The 19,971-nt window shown below is 39.7% G+C and overlaps 3 protein-coding genes across 3 annotated transcripts; 1 reads left to right on the plus strand and 2 right to left on the minus strand.

Moving 5' to 3' along the window:
* The first annotated feature begins 723 nt into the window (after window positions 1–723).
* Window positions 724–3,150, plus strand: LOC123972616 (mitochondrial ubiquitin ligase activator of nfkb 1-A). Its single transcript, XM_046052163.1, has 5 exons — window positions 724–848; window positions 981–1,105; window positions 1,212–1,299; window positions 1,383–1,503; window positions 1,580–3,150. The coding sequence occupies exons 2-5, from the start codon at window positions 989–991 to the stop codon at window positions 2,070–2,072; spliced, it is 819 nt and encodes a 272-aa protein (XP_045908119.1). The 5' UTR covers window positions 724–848; window positions 981–988; the 3' UTR covers window positions 2,073–3,150.
* eif2b5 (eukaryotic translation initiation factor 2B, subunit 5 epsilon) lies at window positions 3,141–10,974 on the minus strand. The gene is made up of 16 exons (XM_046052162.1): window positions 10,753–10,974; window positions 10,388–10,512; window positions 10,119–10,304; window positions 9,158–9,335; window positions 8,993–9,073; window positions 8,835–8,912; window positions 8,424–8,736; window positions 8,174–8,319; window positions 6,866–7,010; window positions 6,672–6,773; window positions 6,454–6,555; window positions 4,670–4,760; window positions 4,465–4,588; window positions 4,244–4,369; window positions 4,007–4,117; window positions 3,141–3,445 (listed from the first exon to the last, which is right to left on the minus strand). The coding sequence occupies exons 1-16, from the start codon at window positions 10,909–10,911 to the stop codon at window positions 3,383–3,385; spliced, it is 2,130 nt and encodes a 709-aa protein (XP_045908118.1). The 5' UTR covers window positions 10,912–10,974; the 3' UTR covers window positions 3,141–3,382.
* A 1,724-nt stretch (window positions 10,975–12,698) lies between these two features.
* LOC123972373 (crystallin J1A-like) lies at window positions 12,699–17,786 on the minus strand. Its single transcript, XM_046051849.1, has 10 exons — window positions 17,629–17,786; window positions 16,811–16,877; window positions 14,869–15,045; window positions 14,480–14,578; window positions 14,280–14,372; window positions 14,051–14,207; window positions 13,738–13,853; window positions 13,426–13,503; window positions 13,110–13,249; window positions 12,699–13,010 (listed from the first exon to the last, which is right to left on the minus strand). The coding sequence occupies exons 2-10, from the start codon at window positions 16,875–16,877 to the stop codon at window positions 12,912–12,914; spliced, it is 1,026 nt and encodes a 341-aa protein (XP_045907805.1). The 5' UTR covers window positions 17,629–17,786; the 3' UTR covers window positions 12,699–12,911.
* Window positions 17,787–19,971: the final 2,185 nt, after the last annotated feature.

A 19,971-nucleotide genomic window follows, 5' to 3' on the forward strand; every position in this document is an offset into this window, starting at 1 on the left:
ACAGTAATAAACCTGACTTGACATGACATGTTTCAGGGTCTTCCTTCCTCAGTTTTTAGATATTTTGGTTTAACTACTGAGAGCTATGACATCTGAAACTTAAATTAACTGGATGCAAACATTTACATGACAGATGGAAGTAAAATTACAAATTACAATTATCGACATACTTTATTTAAATAACATTTTTTAGGTATTTTACTTGTCAGATTAAAAAATGTCATCACTTTATAAAATCAGCTGCATGGTTACAGAGTAAACAACAGAAAAGTCAATGATATAGTAAAAATTTGTGCCACCTCATCCAGCTACAATATTAAAGTAACACCAACATGTTAATGCATCAAATAGGCAAATATAATCATCATTATGAGTACAGGTTGTTGGCAATACATTAGTATTTTTATGTAAGTATGGACCGTGGACTTTAACTGGGTATTTTTATAATGTTGCTTTGCTATGTTGAGTAAATTATTTGGCAAAGTTTTCTCGCACTGAATGTTGGATTACTGACTAAGAGCAAATATAGACTTCAGCCTGCTGAAGCCAAAAAGGACAAAACGCTCCACTTAACGCAGGTTATACACATTGCTTAGGATGGCACTAAACATTAAAATGAACCGTGTTTCATAAAGAGTAGTATGTGTGCAAAAAAAACTAATACCTGTTTCAACCGGACACTGCTGGCACCTGGTGGTCACAGCACTCATAAGAAAAATGGTACTTGTTTCCTATTGGCTGGTGAAACATGACGAAACGTGGGCAAACAAGGAAATGAACCTCGCGCACTGGAAGCTTTTGTTTTCGATTTATGTGATCTAATTGTACCTGTGTGACAGTTTTACCTGGTAAGTTTTGTTGAAGTTATCTGTCCTTTATGTAAGTATTCTTAAAAAACATACGACGTAACGTTACTTCTGCACTTTACTTTCACTTGTGTTGACTGTAGCGTTATGTTGTGTATGCACGCCTGTTCCTAGATCCAGATATGGGTGACTTTTCTGTGAACCCGCTGGTTTTGATTGGTGTCGGGTCCGGCTTTGCCTTCTCTGGTCTTTTCTACCATTTATACCAAGAAAAGACAAAAGAGTTGAAAAAGCTGAAGGCAAGTGGGCTAAATCATAGTTTGAGCCACGTGAAAGTATTAATGCAGCTCTAGTTTCATGATTTAAAAATACTTATCTGATTTATTTATTTTTTATTCATTGAAGGAAATACCCATATTCAAGCCTGATCAACATTTGGTGAGAGTACTGAAAGCTTCTCCCCACAAGCGACTTCAGTATGTTGCTGTAGAAGGTACAAACTAGAATTAACCTTTTTTGTAAATGCAGTTTTGAATGGGTTCAGTCCAGAGGAATTACCTTCATATCTGTTTCAAGGTCTGGTCCAGGCAGATGGGGAGCCTCTGCCCAGCCAGTTTGTCCCTCGTTGCTTTGGCGTGATTCAGAAGACAGCAGTGGAGGAGCACTGGAAATACTGGAACTCCCTCAGCAATACATGGTACATTAAACTACAGACTAAAATGTCTCTTTACCAATCTACTAGCCTGTTAGTAACAGTTTGATGACTTTTCCAGGAATTCTCGGAAAGTGAACAGAAAAGAAACCCAAAACTCAGTGCCTTTCAGTCTGGTCAGCCCCGGAGCCTACATCACCGACTTGTACGTGAAGGTTCAAAACCCTCTGGAGGCCTCTGGGTGCTACCTGGAGAGGGTTTATTTGAAAGTGAGACATGCTGAGGAGAGCTTGGGGAACATAGTGATGCAGGGCCTCAGCGGGGAGAAACCTGTGGCGATGGAGGAGAGCGAGGAGCTGCTGCGGGTGGGGAGCACCCTCACTGGTTTTGGTGAGGTGGTGCTGGAGGGGGGGCAGGTGATGAGGCTGCAGGCCCCGCAGGATGGCCGCAAGTATATCCTGGTACCCACTGACCACAGGAGCTTCTTGGACAGGCATGAGAGATCAGCCAGCATGTGGAAGATGCTGACTGCTCTTTCTGGCATCACAGGGGCTTCTCTTCTAGCCTGTGTCGTTTACGGCTTGGTGGGAAAAAAGGATGACCGATCAAAGTAGGCTTGAAGACGTGGAGATACAAGTGTCACTCTTCTTAGGTGTCACAGTACTGCCTCAGGTGTGGGACCTTACATTCCATAGTGCCATCCTGATGCTAAGATAATTCACTTGCATGTTTAGATTTGCTTCATTGCTGACAGGTATTTCCTTGTCCTGTTGCAACATGCATCAGAGCCTACAACTACAGTGGCCATGAGAGACAAAACATGTCGACATTGGACAAAACATAGTAGAAAAATAGAAAGCAGATCATTTTAGAAAACACATTTACAAAACTGAAACCCAATAAAACTGAAACATGACATTTGACAAAATCAAAAAGGTAACTATTCTTGTTTGTAATTAGACATAACCCAAGTCAATTATGTATTAAATTGTTGTAGTATGGTAGTTTAGTCTGATAAGGACAATTATTAGTTCCTTAAGCCTAAAGAGTCTACTCAGGGAGATGAAAGGAGCCTGGAAACAACTTAAGTCCACATAGGTCTAACAGTATACAGTAGCATGTCAAGCTATGAAAAGTATACATTTGATTGAAACCTGATCATGTAGCCTCTAAGCTAAGAAGCATAGGACAAGCAATCAAACTCAGAAGAGTGTGGAATTATTGCAAGATATTGGACTTTATAAGATGTATTCACTTTAGAATAAAAACATTCAAAGCTACTTTATCAAGGGAACATTTTATTTTTGTTTTCATTTTACATAAACGTTTAAGGAGTTATGTGATGTCAAGCACTGAATCAGTCGTTTATCTTTCTTACTTTCACTTTTGATTTCAAGATTGTAACTGTGATTTAAGTGTTATTTCATCAGGGCCAGTCCAGGTTTCTAGTCATCATGGAATTAAAATTATATTTTAAGGTGATTTGAACTGAATCAATTTAGCAGATAATCTTCTACCTCTTAGATAATTATGTCTTTGATGTATTTTTGCTGACCTGCAGTGTTCAGATTATAGTGAAGCAATAATAAAGTCTTTTAAATCAGCTTTGAAACCTTGTTGCAGCAAGTGTATCTTGAATGAGACATTTTGTGTTGCTGACAAAGTGAGACAGATGATAAACATTTCCAAGCAGTCCGAGGGTCTTTCTTGTTTATTTGGACATACATTCTTCGCACACAGCCCTTACATGACGTGGCACTATGTGAAAAAATGTATATCAGCTTGAACTGTAGAGAGAAGGTCCTGATGGATACTGGTGGCTGAAAGCTGCTGTAGAGATAAAAGCAACAGTCTGGATTCCTTTATTCACGTAACAGGTTCTTAATTTTTACAGTCATCTTTGTCCTTCCTCAAGTGCTCCTCACTATTCCCCTTCTTCCTCTGAAGACTCCTCAGCCTCCTCCAACCACTGGATGAATTTCTGAAGCTGTTGGAGAAAAACATACATCAGAACAGGGTTGTGTGAGAAATCTGCCATTCTGAAACTCCATGATAGTTTCTGGTGGACAGGTGAGAAGTGAAACATGCATGGTGAGTTGAACTACTGCAGTTAGAATTTATTTCAAGGACAGTTCAACAATGCTCATAGGTGTGGAAAATAATAAACACAGTTATAATATTATATAGTATCATGGATCTGAATTATTAGTGAAATTCCTTATGTAAAGAATTTAACATTAGCAATGAATTACCTTGGTGAAACATGCCACATAAATAAACTTGCCATAAGCAATGCAGTTTCCTCTGAGCATTCAATGAAAGGATGAATAATAAGCCCAACTGTGTTTATTGAATTCTTTACCATCTACTGGTATTTTACACAATCTCAGTGCTATCCATACTGAAATGTTTTACTTAGGCACCAGTAACATACTACTGTTTTGTTCTTACATAGGTGTCTTACCACATCAATCTGAACTTCAACATTTTATTGTATAATTGTGAAATGATCTAATAAAGCCTTGTGTCGTGGGTGTACTGTACCTACCCCCTGGTTCTTGCGGAGCTGTCTGCTCTTGTCGGTGGTGGCTCCCTGGGAGAACCAGCGCAGTATCACCTCCTCCTCTAGGATCTCCAGCTGGTACATGTTCATGAGGACCTGGAGGGAAAAACACAAACAGCATCTTCAGCACCAGGCTTCAACAGACCCAACATCTTCTCTTGTAAAGTGAGTTCAACCTTTATAAGATTAGCAGATTAGTGAGTGTACATAATAGGACCCGACCTTGACCATAGCAGCCCAGTGACTCTCCTGCTCCAGGAAGTGTTCCTCAAAGGCAGCCAGACAATCAAGATGGTCCTGTGCTCTCTTCACATAGTTCTTAAACACTGGCGCCCAATTCTTTAATAACTGAGAGGAAGACAAAGACAGGATATTTATTTCTATGATGTCTACACTTACATGAAGGTGCTGTAAAAAACAAATGAAAAACAAAACATACTTACAGGTAAGAGCAGAGCAACGTATTGTGATGGGGTAATCTGTGGGCCCTGCTGCTGGAAAGGGTACTCCAGCACCACTCTGGTTAAAATCTGCATCACCTCCTTCAGACTGATATTGTAGGCATACCTGAAGAGAAAGAGTGTCAAACTGAATGTGCACTTTGACAGAGAGGCAAAGAACTGCAGGCGATTTAATGTTCCTCCTTACTTGAGAGAGTTGATCTCAAGTACAAGATTGTCACAGCTGATGTTTTCCTCCAAACCTCTCTGCAGAGTGCCCAGCACCTCCATCTGGAAGACTACACATGAACAGACCAAAGAAGAATTAGAGTCAGAAAGGGGGACATATATAACCATACACATACACATTTCTAATTTTCTAATAATCTTTACTAATAATTGTCTTTTTTTTTTAAAGTAAATGTTGATTTCCAGAGGAAACTTTATTGCTTATTTGTTTATTATGGGAAACTTTTTTCTTCATATATGATGAATGTTGCCTGTCGACACATGTTCAATTGTCCTGATGTGCAATGACTTAAAGACTTAAGGCAAAGGCACCTTAACTGTTTTCACTATAATTAGTACTAAATTAAATCATTATTTGCAGGAAACCTCCTTGGAGATTATTAGGAATTTGTGTAGGTTCTAGTGGTGAAGGTTGTGAATTGTAACCAGTGGCTCACGGTGCATTCATGTGCTCCTCAGATGGTCCCATTTGACGAGCTTTGAAGTTGTTCTTCCGACTTCAGTGTGTGTTCATGTGCTCTTAAGTCAGAATGTGGAATCAACATGGACGCTACTACAAATATGTATTGGATTAGTATAATCAGAACGTATAAACAACACACAGACATCTAGTCCACTCTACATGGACAGCAAACTAACCGTTATAATCATATTACAAGTTACATGTTGCAAAATATGTATATGCAATACGTCATTTTGCACGAAAGTTCTGAAAACTTCTTTATGTCCTATGTCCACTTTATTTCTCTCTTTTTGCAATGAAGATTTAAGGTGGAAAAAAAGATTCTGATTATTCCGACACCACATGAATGCACCCCTGCCTTTCCAAGCACGCAGGAGAAGTTACGCTGGCCGACACACTCTGTCTACTCTTGTACTAAATAATACGTTTGGTCTTTCATTTGTCCAAATTTCTCTTCTTTTCTGACTTCTAATAAACCAGACGGCTACCACTAACGTTACTTTTTCTTCTTCCTCGTACATATTCAACGTAGTGACGCAACGCACTATGTAGAGACGTTTCTCTGTTTTGGGCTACTGCAGAAACATGACGGCTCAACTTGGCGACATGTAAGAGGACCCGCGGTGTGTGTAGATACAAATGGCTCATTCTAAGGTAATAAAAACATAACGGTTCATTATGTGAGGTCTTTATACAGCACTGAAAACATAGTTATGGATATTATATTGCATTTCTGGCAATTGATCCTCAGAAATATCACACACTGAACCTTTAAAAGTGGGGTGAAAATACAGGCAACAAAAGAAGATTAATGCAAATGTAACAGCTTTGGTGCTCTGGTACTGACATTTTTCTGTGCGCACAAAATGATTATTTTAGGGGAAATAAAGTTAACTACACAAAACGTTTCATGAAAAATGACATTCTGATTTATTTATATTTTCTAAAAGGTTTAAACAGCTACTGCCCAGAGTCACTATTTTATGCACTGAGTGTGTGAAACAGGGCTTACAACTGACTCAGGAAAATTGAGCTGAGCTCCATATTGTGATATTTTATAAACAATTAGAATATTAATAAAGTTGCAGTCTATAAGTGATTAATACATTTCATCTTGTTATGAAATGTTTTTGCTAAAATTAAGTTGAGCTCATTGAGAGAGTAATTCAATTAATCTGGGGATAACTATCATCACTGGTTTTGCTGTTGGTTTTTTGTCTCTTTGGTCAGTAGGGGGCAGTCATACAGTTCCACAGACAGGTGAAATTAACAACTCCCACCTTTAACATCATCCATCTCGGGGGAGGGGATCATTGGGTCTTCAGGACCATCAGGCTCACTGTCCTCACTTTCACTCTCAGGGTCAGGGTTCAAAACCAAACCTGTTGCACAAGGAACAAAAGCCAGGCTGCTGGGACATGGACTACAGCGTCATGGGAAATGCCAGTTTCACTGACTCTGTGATGAACTTTACAAGCCAGCCAAGCTGCTATCCTACCCCAGAGACACTGCAACAGCTCTTCGTCCTCTGTGTTATCCAGACTGCTGGCCTTCCAGATGTATCCTTTCCCCTCTGCTCCTACCTCTACTGGGTTAAATACTGGAGGACAGAAGAAACCAAAACTCATTACAAAGAAACATTTAAGCATTTGGTCCATTCATGTATAACGTCAGTACATAGTGAATACGCACCTTTCAGTTTGGTTTTGTCTTTACTGTGACCAACCTCGGCATCGTCACTCAGGAATTCATCATCATCTTCCTCCTCCTCCTCATCCGGATGGTGCATGGACACCACAGTGCCCTCGGGTAGAGAGATGTTTGGCCCAATCACCACCTTGAAAACAGTTCCCAGCAAATAACTTGATGAGACAGAAAAAGTCATAGATTTCACCAAATGTTTGCCAGTGCCATTGAATCCTCTTGGCACAAAGAAGGCGCTGGATAATTATAATTTTTCAAAAAAGGCAAAATTAAAGCCACTGTCCAAAAAAGCAGGACTCTTCTAAACCTAAAACTACTAAAAGTGTAACATTACTTTCTACACATCATGTATTACATACAGTCCTCAAACTCTGTTCTGTTTGCTCTTGAATGAACTTTCCCAAGATGTAAAGTTCTCCAGTGCAGCATTAACATGGTTTGCAAATTCACAAACATTACATTTGATTTATCAACAGTTTAAAGAGGGTTTACGTGTGCTGGCAGACTATAAAGTTTAAACTGATTTAATGTCTGAATGTGTTGATATTTAGCAGATTTTGAAACAATGTAAAAATGTAAATAAGTTGAATTGTTTTCGAATAATAATTCTTTGCTTGATTGATTGGGTTGTAGAGCTGGGCAACAAAACAATAATGCTAACTGCGCTACATTTTTCCTCAATAACAGTATAACAAGTGTTCAATTAATGTTTGATTCCATTCATTTGAGTAAAGAACAAATTGGCATATATGTTCTATTAAGATATTTATTTTGTTATTTTACTCATGCATGTTTGTAGAAAAATTATTTTATAAAAATTTATTTTGAATGTTCTACTTCAGATTTGTCAACTGATCCACTGTTTGGCAAGTGCTTGTCATGTCCTGACCATAAAGAAGAGTTTAAAACCACAATTAACCGTTTGATTCTGCTGACGTTTGAGGTGAAATTAGCTGAAATGTCAGTTTAAGTGGAAGCGGAAGAAACAATCAATTATTGCTCTTTGTAATATTATAAAGAGGACGGTCTAAACCTGCTCTACTGTATATGAAAAGTGCAATGAAATACCTAAATTGAAGTACATGCATACAAAGTCTCTCACAAATCAGCTTTTAACTAATTACAATCCAGAATAGAATAGGCCCTGCGATGGACCTGTCCAGGTTGTACCCCGCCTTTCGCCCGATGACAGCTGGGATTGGCTCTAGCCCCCCCGTGACCCTGTACGCAGGATAAGGGGTTGACGATGGATGGATGGATGGATGGATAAATGACAATAATGAATGCATTGCTTACATTATATGCCAGGACACACTGTTTATTCAGTGTCACGCCTTCTTTGACCACAGCCTTGTCGCAGACCACAGACTGGCTGATCACCACGTTGCTGGCAATGTGAACATTACTCCAGATGTAGGCATGGTCGAGGTTTACATTGTCGCCTGTTACAATAGAAAAGGGGACTGTTAACACCACTTTGAGTACATACTTATATAAAAACTCCTACTTTCAAACACATACAAATTAGCTCTTTCAGGGAGCTCACCTATGGTGCAGTTGTTACCGATGACACTGTTAGAAATGTAACAGTTGGCGCCGATGCTAGTGTCACAGCCAATGAGAACATTCTCCTCCATCTGGCTGCCGTGGCCCAGGCTGACTCCGGACCCTCTGTAGACGTTGTGGCGAGAATACGTACAGCTCCGTCCCTTCTGGTCGATGAAGTTGGCCTCGGGTGTGAGCGGGTAGACCCACCGCCGCACGAGATCCGACGACACCGAATCATACATGAGAAGGTTGGATACTCGGACACCGTAACCATCCTTGGTGACGTGCATGTGTATCTGGTTGCCTAGAATCTAAACAGAAATAAAATAAAACAATGGCTTAGGTTGCACTAAATGGCATTCATGGTCCTAATTTCAATAAAAATAACAATGGCTGCATAGCGGAGTACCTCTTCATTGACCAACATCCCTCTGACAAAGTCATTCCTAGTTTGGTAGTCAAAATTGTCAGTGAAGAGCTCAGCAACCTGAAAAATGAGAACAAATCTTTGTGACCCCAATCAGTTCTGTTGAGTTCAGAAGTTCTTCTCTCTGTTTAGTAACTAACCTGCGGGGAGCAGATACTGATATGACAGTCCAGGAGGTCGTGTCGGATTTCAAACTCATCACTTCCGCTGTGAAAAATGTTCTGTGAAACAAACAGAACAACTGCTCATTCCTCAACCCAAAAGCATGAGTGAGTTAAAGATGTGAGTTAATGTGAAACTCTTACCATGGGGAACTGTAGCCTCTTCAGCCCATGTGTCTTCTGGTAGTGTAAAATCCGCTGGCTCTTGCTGTCCATGGCAACAATAACATCATCTTCCTCACAGCGGGACTTGTGACCGGGAGATGATTCCTTGAAGATCATCGTCATCACGGAGATGTTCTTGTCCATCTTTCGACGTTGCCTGTGCAGAAGTGAAATGACACTGAGTTATTAGAGCAACCCAGCTCTGGGGCCATTTGTTCAAAAAGTTTAATCTGGATCAGGGTGATTCTTTTGTGCCAGTTTTTCAAAGCAACATTATATTTGTTCACCCTGATCCCGATTAAAAGCTTTTCAAGATTACCAAATATGTATTACCAGTGCTCTAAATGGGGCCTACATATCACAAAGCGTGGAGTCACTTTACGTCACTTTTGTTTTAACAGACAAAAACAGCACAACACAAACAAGTCCTTCCATTTTTTTATTTATTTAAACAGTCAAACTCCTCATTTGACCCACAACAAGTAAATAAAAATATTTTATATAAATAAATGTTTTAAGTTAAAATTAAATACATTATTTTTGTTTGATACTGACAGTTGTTTGGGAGATGATTTTATGGGGACAAAATACTTACGTACTGAAAGGTAATGTTTATCTACTATGTTACATTAAAGTTTAAACATATCAAGTGCAAATAAATAAACGAATCAATACTACATGATGCAAATGTAGTATCATTTGAACAATTTTAAAATTTTATTACAATTTCTTCCTAAAATCCACCCTGAATCCAACCTTCTGCTGGGATCAGGACAACAACACATATTGAAGGTTTAATCCAGATCAACTCATTTTCAAGATTTGATCCAATCCAATAGCCGAAATCTGATCAGATTACTTCTGAACAATCCAGTACTGGGCATCACTAATATTATCATGTCTCCTGCCTATATAAAGATTAAATTAGATTATCTCTTACCTGTGCTCCTGCAGTGCCTGACTGATGTCAATATTCGATACCACATCTCCATAAACCAACACGAAGTCTGAGCGCACAAGAGACTTTGCATCAACATCCCTGAGAACATCCCCAAGGGAGCGGTACAGATCCGAGGTGATGATGTGGACTGTGTTTGGAGAGGTGGGTCGACACCACTTCGACTTCCTGCCAGAGACACAGCCACAGGTGAACATCTTTCACTGAGACCAATATGCACAGATCATGTGGGTTATCACAGTGAAACTTACAGCAAGTGTTCCTTAATTTTACTGGCCATCCAGCAGCAGAAGACAAATGTTTCCTGCACCCCAGTGGAAGTGAGGAACTCCAGGGTGTAGTCGATCATGGCAACATTACCCAGCGGCAGCAAAGCCTGTCAACAATGACAATGTGGCAGGTGGCGTTAGTGAAGTGTGCAGCCTCGTGGCGGAAACAGAAAAACAAGCCCCCGAGCATCGTTAAACAACACCAACAGCTCAATCAACGGCTTCAAGCGACATGTTTATCTATGATCACATGTTTACATCAGCGTCAGCGCAGCCCTGACACTGTTTACAGCACGGACAGTGCTTAGCTACCATTAGCGGTTCAGTTAGCTTAGCTTGCTGCCTACCCTCGGCTGGTCTTTGGTCACCGGGAAAAACCTCCGGTTGAAGCTGTCAGCGATTAAAACAGCCTGCAGCGGCTGCTCCTCTTCCTCCTGCTCACTTACACCTTTTCTACCTGAAAAGCCAGAGCCCGAACGACTCTGTTTCCCCCCTTTACCGGCCATGTTAGACTAAAAAATGCTAACAAACTCTGTCGTCAGAATCTGCTATGGTGGCTGCGGTGGGACAATCTTCTTTTCGTGACTGTAGTCAGGGGTGTCACTTTGTGGTGAAAAGTGCTGGGGACATCTGACATGAAACGTTATGATGTATACTATAAATGAAAAGATATTTTAACACTATTTGGAAAAAAATATTCAAGGCTGAAATATATGTGGGTGTTAAATGCTCATGTATTTAGCATCACTTAATTTCCTGCGTTCTGGAGAAACGTTCTGCACCAATTATGGTGGAAATATATCTATTTATATGAAGGGAAAAACAAGATTCACGTGGCAGGCAGGCGTTAAAGATACAGAATATAATACAGTTATCAGCAGCTTTTTACTTCTTTTGGACATTTGTTTCTTCTATTTTTACATTGCATGTTTTATTATAGTGCAAATAAACCTTTGCCAAAACACTGTTATTTGTTCTCTAACATTTTTTCTTGCAAGCAATTATTCATAAATATTTAACAAATGCTTTCAAAAAAGTGACCAAATCAGCCATTTTAAAAAAGTCCAGTGTAAATGACACCTGTGCTTGTAGTGCAACCATGTGTTCGCACGTCGGGTCTAGGACTCAGAGTGCATCTGTTGACCTTGTATTATTCCATTGATCTATAACAAAGCTATGAGTGTATACAATGCTTTCATTTTTCACTGGACTTTTTTTAATTACAGAAGTGTATTAAATCCATCTATAAACAGGGCCATAGCCACGTTTTGAGGTCCCGCCACAAACTTAAGAACACATACTTTGCAAACTCCACACAACTGGGATTTGAACCCACGACCTTCTTCCTGTGAGGTGACTGTGCTAACCACTGTACTACCATGCCACCCCTACTATTCATATTATATATGTTAATTGTTTAAAAATATTGTCAATGAATTTCATTGACTGGAATAAAAGCTGCTTTCTTTGACCTGACCCGCTTAACAATCACAACTATAATCCATCTTTTTAAAATCTTATTAGTACGTTTCTCACAGTAAATGATATGTATTTTCTTAAATGAGACTTTCTTAATTTTGTCTGTAATATAGTACTTACCATAAATCTTCAAGCTTTATGCCTTTGTATTTAATTAAAAATAGCAGATGAGAAATGATGAGCAAAAGTTTTTGAGCTTGTCTTGACTGGAGTCATATTCACTACAAATGTTCAATTACAGCCAGCATACACAAAAGTCATATCTAAATAAAACATATTTGACAACCCAAGTTGAAAAACATGTTTAAAATGTACTTTTTCTTTAATAACACTACTTATGGGTTCTCTGCGAAAGTATAAAGACACGTGAGGTTTACTCAAATCTATCTCTCCAAAACTTTTAATAGAGGAGTTAATTTACAATATCAGCTATGGCAGCAGAGGATAGCCATACAGAATATCATACACCAGTGATTCCCTGACCCTCTGCGACTAAAGCTGATGATACACGGAGCAACTTTTAGAGCAATGGTGCTGGGCAATGTTGCCATCAATGGTAATACCGTAATCCCCTTTCCCCATCACTCCGCCACCATCCCCACACCACGGCTATCTGTTCAAAACATAGTTGGACTTGCCACCAGCAAGATTGCTCAAAAAGTTGCAACGTGTATCATCAGCTTAAGGATATTAATAATGTTTTATTGGGTAGTGCTTTATTATTTGTTTTATCTTCATAATGATGACTTTTACCACCACTGGTCAACATAGGTTGCGTCATAGTTAAAACCTACACAAAAGATTCTCCATGACATATTTTTTAAGGATTACTTTATTGCAGAAAAACTCAGTTAATGAACATCTGAACCAACATGTTTAACTTTAACAGAGACAAAAACATCTGGCTCCTGCCGTCAGTTTGGACAAGAACCTTCATTCACTGTTCTGTTAAAGTTCAACAGTTTTTCCATTTTGTTCTCAGACACCTCAGATTGTAAAACACATTGCACTTCCAGAAAAAGAAAAACTACTGGTGGTGTTTGGTTATGTTCTTTGCATGCTCCAACACAGAGTCATAACGCAAGGTTTTAGATGTCCAGGAAGCTGGAATTCCCTCAAATCCAATCTGTGAGAATTAAAAGAGCACATTTTATAAATTCAGACATAAACTACTGCCATAACATTAGACATAAACTACTAATGTAAGATTACCACAAAGTCATACCTGAGCCCCCAGACAGGCTCCAATGAAGGATCCTCTGCTACAGGTGCATCCCCCACAGCTCATGGTTTCTCGAACAGCCTGCTCAAAGTTCTTGGCTGTCAGGACTCCATGCAGCGCTGCTTGGAAAGCACCTGGCAACCCTGAAAGAATATCAGCACCAGGTGTGAATGACAAAGGAAATTAACTTGTTGTCTCAATATATAGGTCTTTTAAATAACATCTATGTAAGTTACAGTTAGTAATTGATTATTGATCTTTGCTCATTAAAAGTACGACTTAGTGATGAGAGAGGTTAAAACGAGCTTCAGGACGATACCTCATGTGTTTGGAAACACATTGGGGATTAGCTCCTGAGGAGTCTTTGATAAATTCTCCTTCACCTGATGAATGTGCCCTGCAATTAATTGGAAAAAAAGACCATAGTCACTCAAATGAAATAAACATCTGTAAAAATGTTTACATAAATGTATCTTTAGAATGAGTCACAGTCTGTTCAAATTATTACAAACATAGGAACTACTCAGTATCTTAAACTAGCACAAAATGAGGAACGGTAAACCCTTTAATCCCATGACTTAGTCCTATGACTTTGGTGCAGTGAAGCAACAATGCTGCAGGGCTCACATACCAATAACTGCTTTGTCCAGATCCTGGGGCTGCTTTCTGTTCGGGTCACTGAGCTGATCAAGCACCGAGTCCAAGGCTTTTGGATCAGGACCGTTCAGGATGAAATGCTCCAGGAACCTGGGAAATAAGTGTCCATGTACAACTCATTATTTATTTCAATTTTAGTTTGGCCCCTATCTGCACTTGGTTTCTTTCATTTATACGTGTTTATACATAAATAGCATTAGTTAATTTAACCATTATATCTGCTTCTCTGGCCAATTTCAATTTTTATGTTGATTTTTCAAATTGACATATATGGAAAACTTACTGACCTTGCAGCCGCCAGAGTCTCTGCCACACATGCATCATTGTTCTGGGTGACACGGACTGCCTGCTCAACCTTGTCGAGCATGTCAAGTTTTCCTGCATAAAAAGCCACTATAGGAGCCAGTTTGGCTATTCCATCAATCTGACAGTCGATCTCACAGCCTGGGGCAAATACAACACATTAATTAGAGCTGCTTCTCTTAGTTATTTGTAAAGAAATTACCGCAGATGCACCTGTCTCCTCTTTGCCTGCATCCACATTCTTCAGAAAGCCCTTCAAACTTGCATGTCGCCATGGTCCCTCGATGGGCAGCTGAGGTCTTGGCCCTGGTATACACAAGGACAAACACAACATCATCAGTATTCTCATCTGACTAAGTCAAAAGAGGTGATTTCATTCTTCAGCAACAACATAAAAGGTTAGCGTTTCTTACCTCCCCTCTCTCTGTAAGGATCGTTGACAGGCGTGTCATAGTCTGATCCAGGCCCAAAGAATTTCAGTGTGCGCTGCTTCAGATCGTCAACATTTAGACCTGGTAAAAAAATTACATTTACATATGTGAAGTATGTAGTTGATGAGATATAAACCTTCATCTTATATCCTCGCAGAACCCAGGGGGTCTAATTTTGGAATATTTCAGGTGTGGTGAGGATGTGGAGCTTATCATCCTGCTATTGAGTCATCAGTAAAGTCTAATTATTGTGTCAGCAATGCCGGGATGTGCGCACCTAACCACGTTTTTGTTCTAATGGCATGAAATTGAGGCTTTATTTTCTTCAGATGTAAAAGTTTAAAGAGTCCATGAGGCGGTCTATTGGGTACCTCCACATTCAGACAAGGACTCCAGCAGGACAAACGCCTGGTCTCCGTAGCAGCTCTGCAGGCCCGTCTGCCTCCTGTAGAAAGGGTTGGCCGACTCAGAGCGGAACTCAGGGTTTGGATCCTGAGCCAGAATCCCCTGCAGCTTCTGGAGGTCGTACACCCAGTGGAGGGGCTGCGCTGTAGGGGACGAATCATCAAGTCAGTTTTATTCTGAACCAGAAGTCCCATGAAATTAAATGACTAGCCGAGTACACAGTCCCCTCCAAAAGTATTGGAACAGTAAGGCAAATTCCTTTGTTTTTGTTGTTCACTGAAGACATTTGGGTTTAAGATCAAAAGATGAGTATGAGACAAGAGTTCAGAATTTCAGCTTTTATTTCCTGGTATTCACATCTGGATGTGTTAAACAACTTAGGACATACCACCATTTGTTTGAACCCACCCATTTTTCAAGTGAGCAAAAGTATTCGAAAACAAATGATCTTAAAGTAAATAACATTTAATATTTGGTAGCTTAACCCTTGCTTGCAATAAACTGCCTCAAGCCTGCGACCCATCGACTATTCCAGGTTTTTACCGCAGCTTCTTTCAGTTCTTGTTTGTTTTGGGGTGTTTCTCTCTTCAGGCTCCTCTTAAGGAGGTGAAATGCAGCTCTATTGGGTTAAGGTCAGGTCATTGACTTGGCCAGTTTACAACCTTCTACTTTTTCCCCCCCAGATGAAGTCCTTTGTTTTGTTGGCACTGTGCTTTGGCTCATTGTCCTGCTGCATGATAAACTTCCTCCCTTCTGTACACTTCTGAATTCATTCTGCTGCTACCATCATCAATAAATATTAATGAGCCTGTTCCAGAAGCAGCCATGAACACCCAAGCCATTACCTCCACCAGGCTTCACAGATGAGCTTGCATGCTTCGAATCATAAGCAGTTCCTTTCTTTCTCCACGCTTTGGCCTTTCCATCACTTTGCTAGAGATTAATCTTGGTCTCATCAGTCCATAAGATTGTGTCCCAGAACTTTTGCGGCTCATCTCTGTACTTCTTTGCAAATTTCAATCTGGCCTTCTGATTCTTCCTGCTGATGAGTGGTTTGCATCTTGTGGTGTTGCCTCTATATTTCTGCTCTCTGAGTCTTCTTCCAACAGTGGATTGTGATACCTTCAATCCTGCACTGTGGAGGTTGTTGCTGATGTCACTTACTGATGTTTTGGGGGTTTTCTTCACAGCTCTCACGATATTTCTGTCATCAACTACTGTTGTTTTCCTTGGCTGACCTGTTTGATGTCTGTTACTCAGTACACCAGTAGTATCCAAACTGTTGTGCTTGCTATGTCCAATGTTTGTCCAATGGCTCTGGTCGATTTTCCTTCTTTTCTCAGCTTGCTTTTCTCCCATAGACAGCTCTCTGGTCTTCCTGTTGATTTTTCCTCTTTAACAGGATATGCAGTCTTTATAGGTTTGAAGGATGAAAACTTAGACTAGTCATGCAGAACTATTTAATGTTTGGACAATCAACCTAAAAGGCAACACCTGGGCAATAAGAAACATCTGTCAGTCACATGTTCCAATACTTTTGCTCACTTGAAAAATGGGTGGGTTCAAACAAAGGGTGGTATGTCCTGAGTTGTTTAACACATCTAGATGTGAATATCTCGAAATGAGAGCTGAAATTCTGAACTCTTGTCTCATACTCATCTTTTGATCTTAAACCCAAATGTCTTCAGTGAACAACAAAAACAAAGGAATTTGCCTTACCGTTTCAATACTTTTGGAGGGGACTGTAGTAAAGGTGCGACAACACGCAAAACCACTGGTATTGTGGACTCAGATGATAGCAAAAAAAGTGCTTACTAATGGTAAGGATCATTTTTACCTAAGGCAGTTTACTGACTATACAGATACAACATAACTCTACAGTATGATAGACTTTATCACTGTTATTACCTGCTGCATCTGCCACGGCTGATCCTACGACGGCTCCTATTGCTCTGTTGGCCAGAACTGCAGCCATCTGTAAAAGTATTATTGGGATTTAGGAGAAGGGTTATTATTTATTAACTAAAAAAATACATTATTGTTATTAGAGCTGAAACTGTCGATTAATCAATCAACAGAAAATGTATTTGCAGCAATTTTCATAATCAATCAAAATCGTTTAGGTCAGAAACACCAAACAGCCTGTTGTTCCAGCTTGTCCAGTGTGAGGATATGATGCTGATCTCTGATTTATATCAGCGTGAACTGAATATTTTCAGGTTGGGGACATAACTTAAGACATTTGCAGCTTTGAGCTCCAGGAAATTGTGACAGGAGTTGTTCATTATTCTAAAAGTCATCAACTAATCGAAACAGATTATTTGTTTACAGATTATTTTTCTAACATTTATTTATTTTTTTACTAACTATTCTGACTCAGGTGTGACAGACAGTCCAGTGAGTCATTAGGTGATGTTTAACTGGCAATAGAGCAGTTTGATTTTATCTGCACTCTACTACTTTTCCTATGGCCTCTGACAGGCTGTGTGCTGCTTGAAAACAAATTGATAAATAAATGAATAGATATTAGCTCGATGTGCGGCATCTAGCTTCAGTGACGTTACTGTATGACTTGCATACAGCATTATTTACCTCTCTATTATTTTGACTACAACAATGGCCTGTGCTGAGTAAGTTAACATAGCAAATAACGCTAACGTTAGTTTTTAACATTGTTGACTGCTAACGTAAGCTAGTTATGGAGCGTAGAAGCGTTTAAGCCTTACCTTAAACTCCGTTTAATGTATACGTACAAACTGAAACCCAGCTCGTACTGCACTGTGTTTTAACCTTTACATACAGTCTATGGTTTTAACACTCGGCACCTATTTCGACTGTACTCATTATGAAATGTTTTAGCTCTTTAGCACCGCCCACATGGAAGCAACAATATAACCCCGCCCACCTGAGATCACCTTTGAACCTGAACAGACTGACCACCATGGAGGATTTTATGGACATTGTTAGAGATTACGACTCTGGCAATGGAATACATTCATGTCCTTAAATATAATATATAATATCAATACAATAACGTTGTATTAATATGGTGATTTTAATAGGCTACACATAGGCTATCAAACATCAAAAATCCTGACAAACTGAAAATGAAACAAATGTGCAGTGTTTAGGATCACACCCTAGTATTATTTTCAGTAGTCTTATTAAAATTTCTAAAACATTTCCAGCATCTAAGCCATATGAGTCAAATTCAAGGCCCGCAAAAGCTTAAAACATTCATGATTGTCCCAAAATAAAAGTCTATGCTGCTTTAAAGCATACATGAACAATAAACTACATCTCCCACAATGCATGTTGATTTTGTGACCTGCGAAGTGACGGCATCCCGCCACCAGATTGCGGTGTTTCCAGAACCGCTTAAATGTTTTTTTTTTAAGGACAAGTGCAAATGAGAAATGTATACAAACAATCCCAAAATGTCCAAAATTTATGCAGAAGGAAGGCCATTTCTTGAACGATGGGAAAGTGAACACGTTTGTGCTTCAAGGAGAAAAACCGGTAGGCAAGGCCTACGTCTTTTGTGTTATGAGCATGAGGCAGTGTCTGTGATGAAGGAGTAGGCTACAACATACGTCGGCATTTTTGCAGGTAATAAAACTATCTGTCTCAATAGTTGGATGGATGCCCTCTGCAAGGCTGTGTGCAGCCGTTTGTTTAATCAAATGCCACATCTGTTGTTTTACCATAGTTCTGCCCCTCTCGTCTGAGAAAAAGTGAAAAGTTAATGTAATAGTTTGATGATATTTATCTTTGTTATGTAGGCCTACTTGAAAAGTAGCCTACATAACAAAGATTGATGGAGTATTATGGGTTTTCAAACCTGATAATAAATTCATTAATTTATGTTATAATAACAAAGAAATGTGCTTGCTTATAGCATCTGATGGGTTAAATGTCCTTAACTTCAGAAGGATAAATAATCAAATAAAGAGATTTTACAATATGTTAAGGAATGTTTTATGCAGTGAAGTATGTTTAAATAGTCCTACAATTCCAACTGGCCCTTTGAGCGTACCATAATGCTTATGTGGCCCTTAGTGAAAATGAGTTTGACACCCCTGATCTAAGCTGATTATAACATCACTTAGCCTATGGTTCTAAGACCTGGGGTAACTGGTTCAGGTTTTGGTCATAGTTTAGATTAGAGAGCGTCATCTACTGAGCAGGAGAGGTAACAAACATGATAAGTGAAATGAAATGAGAGTTCCTCCCCTGGACAAACCATCCCATAGAGCCTCTCCCAATACTGTATACACTGTATGCACCAATATGTGTGGATTCTTGATAGCAACAATTTTTTTTTATAGGACTAACAAATGAGCTATAAAGAAAATAGGACCATTTAGATTTTTTCCCAGCAAATAGGGGAATAGTTTATTTTCACTATTATTCCATCTATAAGTAACAAAGACGTAATGTATGCTTACATTGGTCATAGGTTTCATACACTTTTGTAAATAAAACATCTAAAAGCAAAAATCCTCAGATCAGATGGGGGACCTTAGGACAAAATCTTATCAAATGGGGGTCCGTGGTCTAATTTGTGTCAGTTTAGGGGTCCTTGATGTGAAAAAGTTTGAGAACCACCGCATTAAGGCATGTATTCAAGAGGATGGACTTGGAGGCTAATGTTTGGTGAACTGAGGAGAATGAGACACAAATGCTCCATGTAGGTGAGGTGAATAATGATGAATAATCCATCCATCCATCCATCATCAACGACTTATCCTGCGTACAGGGTCGCGGGGGGGCTGGAGCCAATCCCAGCAGACTTTGGGCGAAAGGCGGGGTACAGCCTGGATAGGTCTCCAGTCCATCGCAGGGCCACACATAGACACACAACCACTTGCACTCACATCCACACCTAAGGATGATTTCGGAAACACCAATTAACCTAGCCTGCATGTCTTTGGATGGTGGGAGGAAGCCGGAGTACCCGGAGAGAACCCACGCGGACACGGGGAGAACATGCAAACTCCACACACAAAGGTCGGGGCAACTGTGAGGCGACAGTGCTAACCACTGCACCACCGCGCCGCCCCTTATGA

This window comes from Micropterus dolomieu, linkage group LG06 (assembly GCF_021292245.1).
Source record: "Micropterus dolomieu isolate WLL.071019.BEF.003 ecotype Adirondacks linkage group LG06, ASM2129224v1, whole genome shotgun sequence".
NCBI lineage: Eukaryota > Metazoa > Chordata > Actinopteri > Centrarchiformes > Centrarchidae > Micropterus > Micropterus dolomieu.